The 16,390-nt window shown below is 39.1% G+C and overlaps 1 protein-coding gene across 1 annotated transcript in view; it reads left to right on the top strand.

Annotated features, from left to right (window-relative positions):
* CCDC175 (coiled-coil domain containing 175) overlaps window positions 1-16,390 on the top strand; it is a 62,009-nt gene that overhangs the window by 31,384 nt on the left and 14,235 nt on the right. The window contains 6 exon segments of the mRNA XM_005561385.5: window positions 466-537; window positions 2,383-2,518; window positions 3,068-3,199; window positions 9,315-9,453; window positions 13,939-14,018; window positions 15,686-15,838. Of these exon segments, the coding sequence (XP_005561442.4) occupies window positions 466-537; window positions 2,383-2,518; window positions 3,068-3,199; window positions 9,315-9,453; window positions 13,939-14,018; window positions 15,686-15,838 (712 nt within the window).

Genomic DNA, 16,390 nt, shown 5'->3' with positions numbered 1-16,390 from the left:
CAACCTTACTTCCTCTTGTGTCATAGGGTTATTCTCTCCTTCATGTCCTCTGTATACAGCAAGCCTACCTTATGTCATAACAGAGGCCTGACTTGCTGTTCCTTCCCTCTCTGTATTTGCAAATGATGATACCCTTTCCTTGATAAGATTGCACCTCCATTCTGACAATCCACATTCCTCCCTCTGAGAAACATTAACCTCTAGTAACACTTTGTCAATTACCTCCCTAGAAATCTCTTCTCTATCCTTGGCTATTCACCACAACTGTTGCAGAATCAGTTTGCACTAACACAGAATTGCAGTTGTCTATCAATCTGCCACTGAAATGTTTAGTTGTTTCACAAGGCTTATTTTGTCTCCCTATTAGACTATAGCCTTACTGAGCATACAAATTATACATAAAGAGTCTATTGTATATTCTAACAGTTCCCACAAATGCAAAATCCAATATGTTTTTCTTTTTAGAGCAACAAAAACAGTATATCAGCAACAAATCAAAATCCTGAGTGCTAACCTGGAAAGAGAAAGTCAGAGATGGTAAAAAAAAAAAAAAAAAAAAAAAAAAAAAAAGGTTTATTTGTGTTTTGTGTTATCAGCAGTATATGTTATCTTAATGCACTGTGCAAAATACTTGTTGTTACTAGAACCCAAGGGAATGATTTTCCTAAATTATGTGTAAATTATCTCAGATCTAGATGTATTGGTTAATTTGATTTTTTTTTTTTTTTTGGTATTGAACAGAACCAAAGTTTTCCATTTCAATCAAGTGCAGACACCAAAGAGTAAAATTGCTAATATTTGTGCAATGCCTTTTGCTCATCCAGGCCTCTTTGTGAACCAGTAGGGAGGTGACAGGTGTGATAAGAGAGGAAGGTGGCGTGAAGGCTACCGGCTCTCCAGATGGCCTGCTTTGGTTGCTGTCCTTATTAGCTCTGTGACCAAGGCTAAGTTATTTAATAACTTATCTTTGCCCCATCCCTATAAAGTGGGGAAGGATAACAGTACCTACCTTATAAAGTAGCTGTGAATGTAAATGAGATGATACATGTAAAATGCTGTATTTAGATCAGTGCAGCTAAAAAGCTCTTGCTTTTACTTAGCTGTATTTTATTATCATTGTTGTTGTTATTGTTAGTATTATTATTCTTATTTTGAGAGAGAATCTTGCTCTGTCGCCCAAGATGTAGTGCCGTGGTGCCATCTCGGCACACTGCAACCTCTTCCTTCCAAGTTCAAGTGATTCTCATGCCTCGGCCACCAGATTAGCTGGGACTACAGGCATGCACTACCACGCCCAGCTAATTTTTTTTTTTTTGAGACGGAGTCTCACTCTGGGGCCCAGGCTGGAGTGCAGTGGAGCAATCTCGGCTCACCACAACCTCCGCTTCCCAGATTCAAGCGATTCTCCTGAGTAGCTGGGATTACAGACATGTGTCATCATGCCCGGCTAATTCTTGTATTTTTAGTAGAGACGGGGTTTCACTATGTTGGCCAGGCTGGTCTGAAACGCTTGGCCTCAAATGATCTGCCCACTTCGGCCTCCCGAAGTGCTGGGATTACAGGCATGAGCCACTGTGCCCGGCTAATGTTATTATTGAATGTGCACTTAAAGACTCTAATTGCACTTTTTTTTTTTTTTTTGAAATGGAGTTTCGCTCTTGTTGCCCAGGCTGGAGTACAATGGCACAATCTCAGCTCACCGCAACCCCCGCCTCCCAATTGCAAGTGATTCTACTGCCTCAGCCTCCCAAGTAGCTAGGATTACAGGCCTGTGCCACCACATCTGCCTAATTTTTTTGTATTTTTAGTAGAGACAGGGGTTCTCCATGTTGGGCAGGCTGGTCTTGAACTCCTGACCTCAGGTGATCTGCCTGCCTCGGCCTCCCAAAGTGCTGGGATTAACAGGTGTGAGCCACCGCGCCTGGCCCTAATTGCACATTTTAACCATTCTTCAAATATGTAGCTTTTTAATGTGGTGGTGGAGAAAAATTTGAGAACCCAGAAGTCTGAAATCTATTAGTAGCACATCCGGTAATTTAGATAATTCTATTACTATTTCTGCCTGGGCCTTGTTTTCCACTTTGCCCCAAGCCTTCCTCATATCTATCCTTTACCTGAAGGAGGCAAGCTGCCAAGTGTGGTTTGTTCACTGTTCTATTGGACGTGCAGATGTAACTTCTTACTCTGAAGCAACTTGCAGAGACAGAATTGAGGAAGTTAATGTTTTGTCTTACTTTTTCATGCAATGTGTGTAGTCTGCAACACTAATAGTGCAAACAATTTTGTGTAGTCATAGTATAACTTGTTTGCTTTGAATTTCTTCATCTTTTTAGTAAACTGCTATGTCAACTTAATGGCAATTCTTTTTGCTCTAATCTGTAGTGTTATAACTCAGTGGAAAATAGCTTGCTTGAGAAAAAAGCATGCACGTTGGACAGCTCAGATAACAGCTGAGATACAAACTATTACAGAAAAAATTCAGAATGCAGAAGCTAGACGAATTGAATTACTTAACGAGGTAAGGGAACTGAAGGAACTTAGAATTAGTCCCCTACATTGCATATCAGCAATTCTCCTTCAATATTTAATTAAATCCTATCTTATTAAAAAGTATTTTCCTTTCTGCTGATTTCATGTTTAAAGTGAGTTATTTAATTTTCTTAGGAAATGTATTCATTTGCTGTATATTAACTAGAGAGAATTAGCAAATACAGTAGAATATGCTTTTGAAGCATGTAACCAGAAACTTACTTGAGGTTAGTCTTTAGGGGAATTACCTCTAAAAATATGAGCGCATGTATAATTTTTTTAAGCTTTTATATTTACCCTCTGCTCACCCACTGTCCTCTACCCTCCCCACTCCTCATGTCATATTTATAAAAATATCATTTGGTGAAGAACTTAATTTCTGGAGGAAAAAATATTACTCTCAGTGGTTGCTGAGAAATTATATGAACTGAAATCAGAAGCAGGTCTCATGCAAAGAGATATTAATTTCCTGGTTATTTGAAAATGTAAGGCTGATCACTACAAGAGAAATGACAAATTCTCATTTTTCTCTAATTAGACCAGTCTCAGAGAAAAGGAGATCAATGACTTTGTGGCACAGATTGAAAAACTTACAATAGAATTGAAAGAAGAAGAGAAAGCATTTGTTAACAAAGAAAAAATGTTAATCAAAGAGTTAAGCAAGTATCAGGTAAATTTTATTTTGCATCTAAGAATACTTTTGGATGACTACATGAGGGGGAGGGGGAATACTATTTCATGCTATTCTAATCAGTTAAATGTAAAATAAATATTCTAGTATGAAAAAGGTTACAATTTTATTTTGGATCTTTCTTCTTTTCCTGAAGAGGAAGCAGAGCAATAAGAAATATTTTTTCAGCAAAATAATAATAATAATAATAATAATCACACTTCAAATTATGTAGAACTGTTGGCAACGGCCTTGGAGACAGGTGGAGTTGTGTAGGGAGCCATTTGGAGCTGGCTTGAAAATAGCTGGGGCAAGGGAGATTAGTAAAGTCAATCTCAGACGTGCTCCTTAAAAAGAGGGTATCATGCTGCCTTGGGAACTGCCAAAAGCCAACCTGAGATAGAACAGGGCATGGATGCTGGGGGAGGTGGAGAGAAAAGGCACTGAAAGTACCCAGAAGTGCCAGGTCCACAGAAACACAATAAAAAAAATGCACCTTTTCAAGGCGATGGTATTACCCCAGAGGCAGCCATTAGCAGAGCAGCTGAGAATAGGGATGGTGGTAGAAGCCTTCCTGAGCTTAATTAGGTTTGAAAAGGAAGAAGAGGTCTTGGCTACACCAAAGAGGGGCTTTATTTGAAGGAAATAGTCTCATACCGCAGGATGAAAATAGGGAGTTCGAAAATTTCCTAGTTTAGAGTCTTATCTGATCCAAGTTGTCTTCCCCGACCCCATCCCATCCTGCCACATCCTGCAGAAACCCTCTGCAGATGTCTGGCCCAAGGATAACCAATTATTTCTATTAATAATATTAGTAACCAAAAGAAAGTAGTCACATTTTTCATACAAAAATACTAGGAGAAAAACAACTGAAAAGAGGAACAAAACTTTCCAACAAATAAGAACACTCAGAAAAAATGGTGGCATGGAACAAATAAAAACTATGATCAGGCCAGGCGCAGTGGCTCATGCCGGTAATCCCAGCACTTTGGGAGGCCGAGGTAGGTGGATCACGATGTCAGGAGTTCAAGACCAGCCTGGCCAAGATAGTGAAACCCTCTCTCTACTAAAAATACAAAACAATTAGCCAGGCGTGGTGGCACACGCCTGTAATCCCAGCTACTAGGGAGGCTGAGGCAGAGAATTACTTGAACCCAGCAGGCAGAGATTGCAGTGAGCCGAGATCGCACCACTGCACTCCAGCCTGGGCGACAGAGTGAGACTCCGCCTCAAAAAGAAACAAACAAACAAAAAACTATAATCAAACATTCTTCTATGAATTTAAAAAAATAATTTAATAGCAGTACAAAGGAAAATTATTAGTATGGAAATGTAGGAACTTAGGCAAGAGATATCAGAAGGTGATGGCCAGAAAACAGGAAGAGGTGAAACAGAAACCCCGCAACTCGGAGAACAAACAAAGGAAAGAAAGCATGACACAAATGACTACAATGTTAGAAGAAAAGGGGTGAGAGGGTAGAAGAGGCGGGGTGGAAAGCATTAGTCTAGGTGCCTGGCATTCTTCTAAATGCTGCAAAACAGGCAAAAACTCTGCCTTTATGGAGCTTACTATCTAACACGGGAGAATGAAAATAAATGAGAGAAACAAGTAGAACAAGTAGTATATTGGATGGTTATAAAAGCCATAGAGAAAAATCAGGCAGGGAAGTGGGACAGGGAGAGTGCACGTGATATGGTGTGTGTGCTGTTGTAAATAGGGGTAGTCAGAGAAGGGTCCAGCCCTGAATATGAGGAAGGGTGCCCTGCAGATGTCTGCAGGAGATGGCTCCAGGCAGAGGGCATGCTAGGCAGGAAGGGCCTGAGGCAGGACCCTCCTATCTAAGGAATCACAAGGGGGTGGGGTTGCTGAATAAGAGCTGGGAGTGCCAGGCGTGGTGGGAGTCTTCTTCAGGAAGCAGATGCTGAGATGGAATTAGGACTGATAAGGTATATTAGGGAGAAGTATCTGTGACAAGATTGGGCAGGGAAAGCTGTCAGGCCATTATGTAACCTCTGGGGAGCTCCGGAGCAAGGATTGCCTATTAGAAGAGGCTCCGGAGCAAGGATTGCCTGTTAGAAGAGGCCTGGCTTCGGCAGAAATGGCTGGATGCATCCTTGTATCACCTCCTTGCTTAGTCATTGAATGGGGACTGTCCCAAAGGAGCATGATACTGGCTAGATAGCTGAGCTTACCCTGAAGGAGCCAACTATTGGAGGTGTGAGCTAACCACATTCCTCACAATGGTGTGGCGAGTCCGCCTTCAAGGGGAGATCCAAGTGGAGCATCAGGCACACCCTTATAGGCCATCAGAAGTACTTTGTCCTTTGCTCTGTCTGGGCTAGAAAGCCATTGGAGGGTTCTGAGTGGAGGGCTGAAATAATCTGAGTTTTTCCTTTAAATAGGATCACTCTAGCTTCTATGTTGAGTAGAATTTAGGAAACAAAAGGGTGGACACAGGAAGAACAATTAGGGACCTAAAGCAATAACCCAAGTTAGAATGAAGGTGGCTTGAACCAAAATGGTAACCAAAGAGGTGTTAAGAAGCGGTCAGCATCTCAGATATGTTTGATAATTTTACCATCATACCTACTGGTAAAACAATGAGGGCAATCCCCTTTGAGTCATGAATAGGATAAGGAATAAGGATCCTATTTAACTTTTTACTCAAGTTTCTACAGTGTAATTTGGCAAGATACGTAAAATAGAAGCATAAGACTTGGCAGATGAGATGACTGGTAGATCACAGGACCCAAGAAAATCAACTGCAAAACCACTACAGACAGGTCTCCAGCCTGCGCTCGGCTTGCCAGGCTGTGTGCTCACTGCGTGCCTAATTCACACAAAGGGATAGGCCAGTGGCAGCCTGTGCACCGTTATTACATAGCAATAACCCGATTTCCCCTTGATAATCACCACCAACAACCTCAGGCACATTGTAATCCCATTTCTGCCTTTGATTCAGTGGCATGAGGAGCCCAAAATTAGGACGCAACCTCACGTAGTGGTTTACGAAACTCTTGTCGTGCCCCTGGTGGAACCATTTTTTTCCCCAGTAGTATCTCTAAATCAACAGAACCCAAAGTCACGGGGAGGAAAAGCAAAATCATTAGGTTGAATAGCAAGAAGTCCCACTACCATTTGGGTCTGTAACCCATAAATTTGAAGGAAAGCAGCCCTGAATAGTAGTTAGATTAGTCACTGGTTCATAGTATAAACGTCCCAGTGTTGGGATGTGTTGTTGACAAGGCAGTGCTGTGACTGACTTTTCCATAGGCCTGGCTCCAATCCCGGGCCCTCCATTGTAAATCTTCTATAAGAGCTTTCCACAGATTTTGCACATCATCCTGATATTGCATGGACAAGCCCAGGCCAAGGACCATTCGCTTTTCTGGGTCCTACAGCCCTGTGTCTGTCAGAATTTGATCAGAGAAGCACAGCCACCAGAAAACGGGTTTATTACAGGACTTGACCTCCTGCAACTGTGGTATCTAGTTACACAGTCTGGTGAGACTGTCAGCTTTACATCTGGTGCTGGGGCCTGAAGTCAGCAGGGCAGGTACTTGGGATGGAAAGACCAACAGGAAGTGAATGGAAGCAAAAACAAACCGGAACTCACAGGATGAGCGGGGGTGGACTGGAATCTGCATTGGTCTCTCTTTTCCAACGCTCCAACTTCAGGGAGATGGGGGATCTGGAGCAGAAACTGGAGCCTGTCATCACTGACCTCTAAAATATGCATGTGGCTCAGGAATCAGAGACCATGAGAAAGCATATGGAAGGATCTGAAGACCATGTGAACCTGACTGGCTGCCCCACTCCAACAACCTGAGCCCACAGGCAAGCAACAACTTGCTACACTGAACCTGGTACCCTACAGTCTCTTTCAGAGCACAGAACAAGACAATGGTTCCCAGGGCAGCCCTGGGAATCTGAGCTGCGTGCAGGCAATGGGGATGAATTAATGCATGTACATACAAACTTGTATTTACAGGCTATTCTTTTTTAAAAAACATAATATGGATAATACAGGATTGAGTTTCTTTTTTTTTTTTTTTTTTTTTGAGACGGGGTCTCACTCTGTTGCCCAGGCTGGAGTGCAGTGGTGCGATCTTGGCTCACTGCAACCTCCACCTCCTGGGTTCAAGCGATTCTCCTGCCTCAGCCTCCGAGTAGCTGGGACTACAGGTGCATGCCACCACGCCCGGCTAATTTTTTTGTACTTTTGGTAGAGACAGGGTTTCACCATGTTAGCCAGGATAGTCTCGATCTCCTGACCTCATGATCTGCCCGCCTCGGCCTCCCAAAGTGTTTGGATTACGAGCCACCGCGCCTGGCTGGATTGAGTTTCTTAACTCAACCTGCCTAAATGTTGAAGTCTGGAGAAATGTACTCCTGCTTCTGCGTTATGATATTTTTGAATTATGGTATTTTTCTATGCATTTTAGCTTCTTTGTATTTATTCATAATGATGCTAATGGCAATTTGGGAGGAGATACATCAGCCAGCATATGAATGTATTAGTTAAGGTGCAAGAAAACTATTCTATCAAAGATATACTAAAACATGGTGAGCATAAGCAAGATGTGAAAAGGGTTAACAACCCTCTTTCCTTTTTTTATTGGGAAACTGGCCCTGGGTTAACTTCCTGGCTCCTTCCCCTAATAGCCTGATGAAGGTAGAATATCAGCTGTATTATGAAGCAACATTGCTTGTATAACAATGACTCCTGATTTGTACGCTGCATCTTGACTGGAAAAATAACCCACGGGAAACTGTGGCATTGGGCTTCCCTGGGTTTGGTGGCTGTCTTAAGTGGGTATGCCCTTTGAAACCTGGAAGGTGTGTCCAAGAGATACTAGTTCCTGTATGAACATGGGGTTTCTAAGCCAGAGAGGCTATAACCCCACCTGTGTGAGTCTCTCTCTTTTGCATCTAAATTATCACTTTAGATGAAGCCACTGGTCTGCTGTCTTTGTGCAGACACCTCCCAATAGGAAAGCATGCCTGGCACTGCCCTGCTAAAATTTAGCATTTCCTTCCAATTATGTGTGCATACGACTTGGACAAAAATGAAAACTAAAACTGAAAGTTTTTAAGAGTAAACTGGGTCAAGTGTAGCCTAATCAAATTTTGTGAGTCTGAGCATCTAGTCGAGAAAATGCTCAAAGGGGTCATTATAGCAAGAGAGATGTTTGTTTCTCTTTCCCAATCCAGGCCATTGGGAAGGGGTCCAGGGCTGGCAGGGTGGCTCTGCCATTCTCAGCATGAGCCTAACATCTGTGTGTCAAGGAGTAGCTTCCATTCTCATTCTCCTCTGGCCAGGGGAGGGAAGAAAGGACCAGGGGAGCACACAGCCGTTCCTGTTGCAGGAGCAGAGCCCAGAAGTGGCACAAATGACTTCCGTTCACAAACTCCTTGGTCACGCCCATCCGCAAGGGAAGCCTGGAAACCACACTCTAGCCAGAAGCCATGTGCTCAGCTGAAACTCAGGAGCCCTCATATTGAAGGAGAAGAGAACAAATATTAAACATCAGCTGGTGGTCTCTGCCTTAGTCACCATTTAAAATCCATTCTGATTTGCTAAGAAAGGTCTAACTATTATTCCATTTGAAAGTAAACAAAACTTGAGTTTCAATAAGTAGGCAGGCATCTTCATGTTTTGCTTTGGGCACTTTTTACCCATTTATTTTAACGTTATATCCAATTACTTCTATCCTCTTCCCATTTCTCACATCCAGCATTTCTTAGAAGTGTATTCTGTTTATCTGCCTCTTTTTGGTAAAATATTACTGAAGGAAATTTTCTCAGATATGTTTTTGGGCTGTATACATGGTAGTGTTCATAGAGATATAGCAGAAGAGGTTAAAGCAGAAGGGATCTTTAGAGAACCAATTGAATCTAATCTCCTTACTCTGTGGATTGTCAGAGTGTCAGTGAGTCAGGGAGCAAATATTTATTAAAAGATTAGTATATGCCATATATCTTTCTATGTACCTCAGGATAGGAGACCAAGACAGATGAAACTCTTTCCCTCAAAAAACTTACATTCTACTTTAAATTGTTGTGTGAATTATCCAAAATTATATTTCTCAATTGGTTTTATTTTCTTTAAAGGAAATATTTGTTAAGGAAACACAAATTAACAAAGAAAAGCAAGAAGAACTAGTTGAGTGTCTTCCACAACTTCAGGTGGCAGAACAAGAGTATAAAGAGAAAAAAAGAAAGTTACAAGAGCTCAGTAATGCTATTACAGGTACATATGAAGCATTTAGTAATTAAACTCAATCCCAGGTAAGGATTTCACTGTCATCTTCTAACACAAGGCAGGTCATCAGTTGCAAGCCAATGGTGAAGCTCACCGACCTTTCCCCATTACCTTTAGCTCTCTACTCTCTAGTTTTTGCTTCACCTACTAATTTCTCCTCCACACTACAATCTTACTGTTGCTATTGTCAAAATTTTCCTTTTCTCTTTTAAAAACTATTTAAGATTTAGTCCTTTACTATATTATTTTATTTCTCTCTATACTTGGGAAAAGTAGAACTAATTCATTTGTTTGCTACCACGTGGAAATTTTTTCTATTTCTTACCATGAATTTGCAAATTATATCTCTTTTCCTGCTATGATTTTAACCATTTATTGAGTAAGCACTCCTCAGATTTGTTTTCACTAAGTTCCTCCTAAGGCACAGATAGGTAAGAGCTTGTCTTAGATCTGGGAGTTAGTAGAGGATGTGAAATATGTCTGAAAGTATGCATATTTTTAATTACATTACATAGTATAATCATGTATGTTTAATATAAAAATAATTATTTTTTCCACAAAAAATTGGATGTAATCATTCAACCCTGTGCCCAAGGTCCAAAGTTTATATATGCAGAATCTTTTTTTTTTTTAAAAAACAAAACCAAAAACACACAGGGTCTCACTATGTTGCCCAGGCTAATCTCAAACTCCTGGGCTTAGGAGAGCCTTCTGCCTTGGCCTCCCAAAGTGCTGTGCCTGGCCCAGAATCATCTTTTTGGATTTTGAGTCTTGTATTGCATTTGGGGAATAGAGGGTCATTATCTAAGGAATCTGCCCAGGTCTTTTAGTGGGAACAACTTCCAGAATTTGTATCTTCTAGATGATGAAAGAAGACACATGGGAATCAGAAGGCCAGGACCAAAAGTTACAGAAAGGATTAGAATGGGAAGAAAAATTGTCTACTGGTTAGCAAAGACGAATATGGGGATAGGAATTAAAATCGCCTGTGTCAAAATGGTACATTCATATGGAACTCCAGTATATTCAAATGTAGAATAAAAAAAATTCAGAAGTGAATAGTGATTATTGCCAAGGAGGGTGGATTTTTAAAAATGTAAGAATGTTGTAATAATAATACATGGGTAATTGACCTGGTTCCCATTCCTCAGATGATTTTCCACTTTCTTGTCAGGTTTTCATGTAGTCAACTTAAGTAGGTTTTCTTGGCCTCTTACTACTTTTACCCAGACTTACAATCCATAGGTCTCTTACTTGCTTTTTCTTTTTTTTTTTTGAGATGGAGTCTCGCTCTGTTGTCCAGGCTGGAGTGCAATGGCGCAATCTCGGCTCACTGCAACCTCCACCTCCTGGGTTCAAGCAATTCTCCTGCCTCAGCCTCCTGAGTAGCTGGGATTACAGGTGTGCACCACCATGCCCGGCCAATTTTTGTATTTTCAGTAGAGATGGGGTTTCACCATGTTGGTCAAGATGGTCTTGAACTCCTGGCCTCATGATCTGTCCACCTTGGCCTCCCAAAGTGCTGGGATTATAGGTGTGAGCCACTGCACCCGGCCTATTCCCAGTTTTCTACTTTCCCAGCCATTCTTCCTATCCCTTCGTGTACTAGGTAATGGATGTAAGAAACACTAGGAGCATAAAAGTAAGTAATACATTACAAGTACTGAACCTCTTAATGTAAACAAAGGGGAGAAAATGCTGAAGAAAGTAGATAAAAGAGGGGAAGACAGGAGAAAAGAAGTAAAGGGAACATAAGAGCAGGAAAGTTGGCTTGTCAGCAGTTACATTTACAGAGAATGGCATGCATGGGCTCCACACACAGAAAGCTTTTAGTTAAATCTGATGGATAAAGCATATACATATATCTTTGTTCCCTCATAAAACTCCCAAATATGTATATAAAGGTTTTTTTTTTTTAAAAAAGATACAAATCCATAAGTACCAAAACACTGGCAGAGATAAGACATTTGCTATCTGCTGATTTATTATTTATTTATTACCTGATAATAAATATCAACAAATTTTGGGAAGATGTAATTGGATAGAAGTAGAAAGAGAAATATAAATACCAAGAGCCTGCCAAAAAGAGCACCATGTAGGCAAAAAGTTCTTTCCCCCAAAGCTGTAAAGTCACAGGCAGTGGCGTCCCCTGAAACTATGACAGCTGAGATGAGTCACAGGGCTAAAGGTTGGTTGAAAAGTCTTTATAAAGAGCAATTAGAGCTCCAGGTCAAACCCCCTCCTTGTGCAGTTAGCTGAGTGACTCCTCCTCAATGCTGGCAAAGAAACTGGACCGGAAGTCTTCAGACTGCAAGGTATCAGATATGGTTGAGAGCAGAAGACAGGTACTGTACTGAGATCCCCACTGAGATCCCCCTCTGAGCTCAGCTTGATGAATGCTGCCAGCCAATGGTGTTGTGAACTCTTCCATAATCCCTTACCCCAACCTGAGGAAGGAGACTAATGTATTCTTCCTCTAAGGAAACTGAACAGTTCAGGGAAAAGCCCCACAACAGCACCAGCATTCGATGGTCCCCTCAAATGGCTGGTTCGTTCCTGATCACTGTATATTGAAGCTCACCCAGGACTATTAAATGGGATCAGACAAAGATCTGAAGCACCCAGTGTGAAAAAGAAACTGAAATGGAAAGAACAAGAGAACTTGGTGGAAACAGAGAAAATGCAAAGAGCATAAGCATACTTTTAAAGAGTATATTCTTAGATAAATAAATATATTGCATATATGAAAAAAGAAAATATGCCTGAAAGAAAGATTAGAGAACAGAAAGAGCTCTCAGAAGTTAAAAGTATAAATAACAAATGTCAAAATTCAATAGGAGAATTATAAGAAAAGTTAAGAAAATCTCTGTAAAAATAGAGCAACAACAACAACAAAAGGAGATGAGGAAAAGGAGAGAATGGTAAGCAAATTTAAAAACTATTCTGAGATGCCAAATATCTACCTAACAAGAAGAACAGAAAAAAATCAGTGAATAATCCTTACCTTATTATAATGATCTAAACAGTTACAATTTATTTAAATGAAAACCATAACTTTATAGGAAGGTTAGGGATGAAATGTAGAGGGTGTGGGTGTGGGTGTGGGATGTGGGAATGGGAGTAAGCATGCTAAATTATCCTCTACTATATATGACAAAGTAAATAGAAACTGCCTGACAATGATAAATCAAGATATAGCCATATATTCATGTTTTTAAAGAACTAATAAAATTATCATAGAAATAATACAAAAATATTTCTTATAACTAGAGAATATAGATTTCCATTTTTAAATGTCCAAGCAAATCCTCAAACAATATTTAAAAGAAAAGACTAAGCCATATCACTGTGGAATTTCAGAAGGAAAAATAGAAAGAGAGGATCCTAAAAGCTCCTAGAGAGAAAAATGAGATCTCACACAAACTGTTAGAAATCAGAATCATTTCAAACTTCTTAACAGCAACATTATAGAAGTTATAAGACAATGCCTTCAAAATTTGAGAGACAATAATTTCCAACATTAGATACCCAGCTAAACTATCAATCGAGATTATAGAATAGAAACATACTGAGATATACAAGATCTCAAAACATTTATCCCATTTACTCTTTTTCCTGAAGCTGTATAGAATTTGCTTCAACAAACAGAAGGAATGAATCAAGAAAAAGAGTATAAGAAATTTAGGAAACAGGAGGTCCAACATAAGAATAATGCAGAGCGTTCTGGTTGAATAAAACCTTTAAAAAAAGAAAAAGAAAAATGCAAAAGGAAGTCCCAAGAAGTCAACTGCAAATCTAGCACAAAGAAAGAAAAGATTCCAGAAGGCATATCTCAGAGGGAGGTTCTGAGGGAGAGGGGAGAAATGAAACTGATATGTTAATGTGTTTGACTATATGGGAAATAAAATTTGAAAGGTGGTACAGTTCTGTTGTAGATGTTGGTATGAATTAATTATATGTACATGAAATACTGAGCAATTTTTTAATAAAGCAATCTTTAACTCCAAGAAAAAATAAAATGTTATACTAAAAGGAAAATATAATTATATTATACCATTTGGCTCATTGGGGATAATCCTTATTGCCATAATGATCTAAATAGTTACAATTTATTTAAACAAAAACTGTAACTTCATAGGAAGGTTAGGGAGGAAATATAGAGGTTGTAGGTGTAGGAGAAGGATGTGGGAATGGGACTAAGTAAATAGAAAATGCCTGAAAATGATAAATAAAAATAGGCACATATGCCTATTTTTAATGAAAATTGAACTAAATGGAAGAAGAAACAACTAAAAAGAGTGAAAAATGTTTGCTTCTGAGGAGTCATACGGGACTAAACATTGCAATGTGGAGCGCCTGACAGCTGGGTTTTGTTATAAACCTTGTGAGAGAATTTGACTTTTAAAACTAGGTACTTCTTTGATTAATATTTTTAAACTAAATTTTTGAGGTTTTTTTTCTTTGTTTTAATAGCACAAAGACAGGAGGAGGATTTGCTGAACAATCATATTTTTCTGTTTACAAGGGATTTTTCAAGATACATTAGCAACACGGTAAAGGATCAATGCATTCATTCATTTTTTTAAATTAAAGTAGTGGTATATACAGATGGTAATATTTAACTGGCATTGAAGTTTTCATGAAATCACATTTGTTAAATGTACCCGTGCAATCTCAATGTTTAAAAATCTTTGTTACAACACATGCATACATATATATATGCATATGTATACACATACACCTGTATACATATACTTATGTACATATGTGTATATATATACTTATGTGTATATGTATATAGAGAAAGAGAGAGAGCAACTATAACCGACTAACATGTAATTGTGGAGCAGTCACTGAGTGGACCTTGGTTTTCTTATTTATAAGTTAGAAACTTGATTCTGCTTTTTAAGGGTGAGTGAAACAAAGGTTGTGGTGGGGGAGTGGATGAACTAGTAGCAGGTAAAGAGATGTTTAGTGCCTTTTAAAAATTTATAATCAATAGTTGGTGATAAGCATGTGCATGTGGAGTTGGTTAATTAAAATGGAAACATTCTTTGAGATGCGTTGATATCAAAATGTGACTTCTGTTTTTTTTTTAAGACAGAGTCTCACTCTGTTGTCTAGGATGGAGTGCAGTGGCAGGATCTTGGCTCACTGCAACCTCTGCCTCCTGGGTTCAAGCGACTTCCGGCTCATTTTTGTCTTTTTCAGTAGAAACAGGGTTTCACCATGTTGGCCAGGCTGGTCTCGGACTCCTGACCTCAAGTGATCTGCCTGCCTTGGCCTCCCAAAATGCCAGGATTACAGTCATGAGCTACCACGCCTGGCCTCAAAATGTAACTTTTAATATGTTATAAAATATGAAGGAATATATAGGAAAATATGAAGGAGAAAATTACAAGTGTAGTATATATACAGTTCTATTTTCTTAATAAGATGCTGCTGGTGATGATTATACAATGAATAAATATCATGCAATTTATAATAGTATAATAACAGAGAACTGAATAGAGAATTCAATAGAGAAAACAATAGAGAATTCTGAAAAATTCATAAAGTAATCTTCTTCTTTCTTCAAGAAACATTAAGTCCTCCTTTAAAAGCCTCAATAAATTTCCCCTTCTCTATTTTTGCCGAATGATTGTTTATATATCAAGGTACAGTCATCCCTGGATATCTATGGGGGAGGTTCCAAGACCAACATGACTATCAAAATCCACAGATGCTCAAGTCCCTTGTATAACGTGGTGTAATATTTGCATATAACCTACCCACATTCTCCAATATACTTTAAATTATTTCTAGATTACTGATAATACCTAATAAAATGTAAATGTTATGTAAGTAGTTGTCATACTGTATTGTTTTTATTTGTATTATTTGTTGATGTTATTCTTTTTATTTTTGTGAATATATTCCATTCATTTTTAGTTAAATCCACAAACGCAGAACCCACAGATACAGAGGGCTGACTGTATATTTTATTTTGTGAAGTTGTCTCAATGTCTGGGGTTCTTATCTTGAAGTCCACAGACCCCCTTCCTAGAGTCCATGAATAAATGTGGGGTTGATAGGTTTTTCTAAGGAAAAATATCTATTCTCTGCTGGATGCTTCAGGAATTAATTTAGAATCTGGCTCCAAATGTGACCTAGGCAGTATAATACCCTCATGCCCTACTCTTTGAACTCAGAGATAATTTGGGGTTTTCTGTTTGAGCAGGAGGATATAAAACAAGAATTAAAACAATTACGAGATCAAGAAAGCAAAAAAACCAAAGATCATTTTGAAACTCTAAAGAACTTAGAAAATGAATTCTATATAAATGACCAAAAAGCAGATCTTCTGCTCCTGGAAAATACAAAATTAAAAGAAGTAAGTTTAAGAGCACCACGCTTTGCATGATGGCTTTGATTAATTGACTAGACCTGTAATAGTTATGAGAGAAGAGAATAGCTCTTGACAAATTTTTAATGGCGATTAAAGTACACACAGAAAAGTACCCAGATTGCAAGTGTACAGCTCCATGAACACACTTGTGTAACCAGCACCCAGATCAAGTAACAAAGCATTATCAGTATCCAGATATCCTCTATGCCCCTTCTAGTCACTAACCAGCCCCACTAAGGGTACCACCATGCTAACACCATAGACTAGTTTTCCCTGTTTTGGAACATTATAGGTATAAAACAATACAGTGCAGGTTCTTATGCTCAACATTATGTTTGTGAGGTTCAGCCTTATTGTTGAGTGTAGTTTGTTATTCTTAGTTCTGTATAGTATTCCATTATATGACTACGACTACAATGCATTTGTACACTAGACTATTGATGAGTATTCAAAGAGTTTCTAATGTTTGGCTATTACAAATAGTATTGCTGTGAACATTCTAGTTCATGTTTTTTGGTGAACATGCATACATATTTC

This window comes from Macaca fascicularis, chromosome 7 (assembly GCF_037993035.2).
Source record: "Macaca fascicularis isolate 582-1 chromosome 7, T2T-MFA8v1.1".
In the NCBI taxonomy this organism is placed as follows: Eukaryota; Metazoa; Chordata; class Mammalia; order Primates; family Cercopithecidae; genus Macaca; species Macaca fascicularis.
The sequence above is the reverse complement of the archived record's forward strand: the minus strand, read 5'-3'. Positions and strand labels throughout refer to the sequence as shown.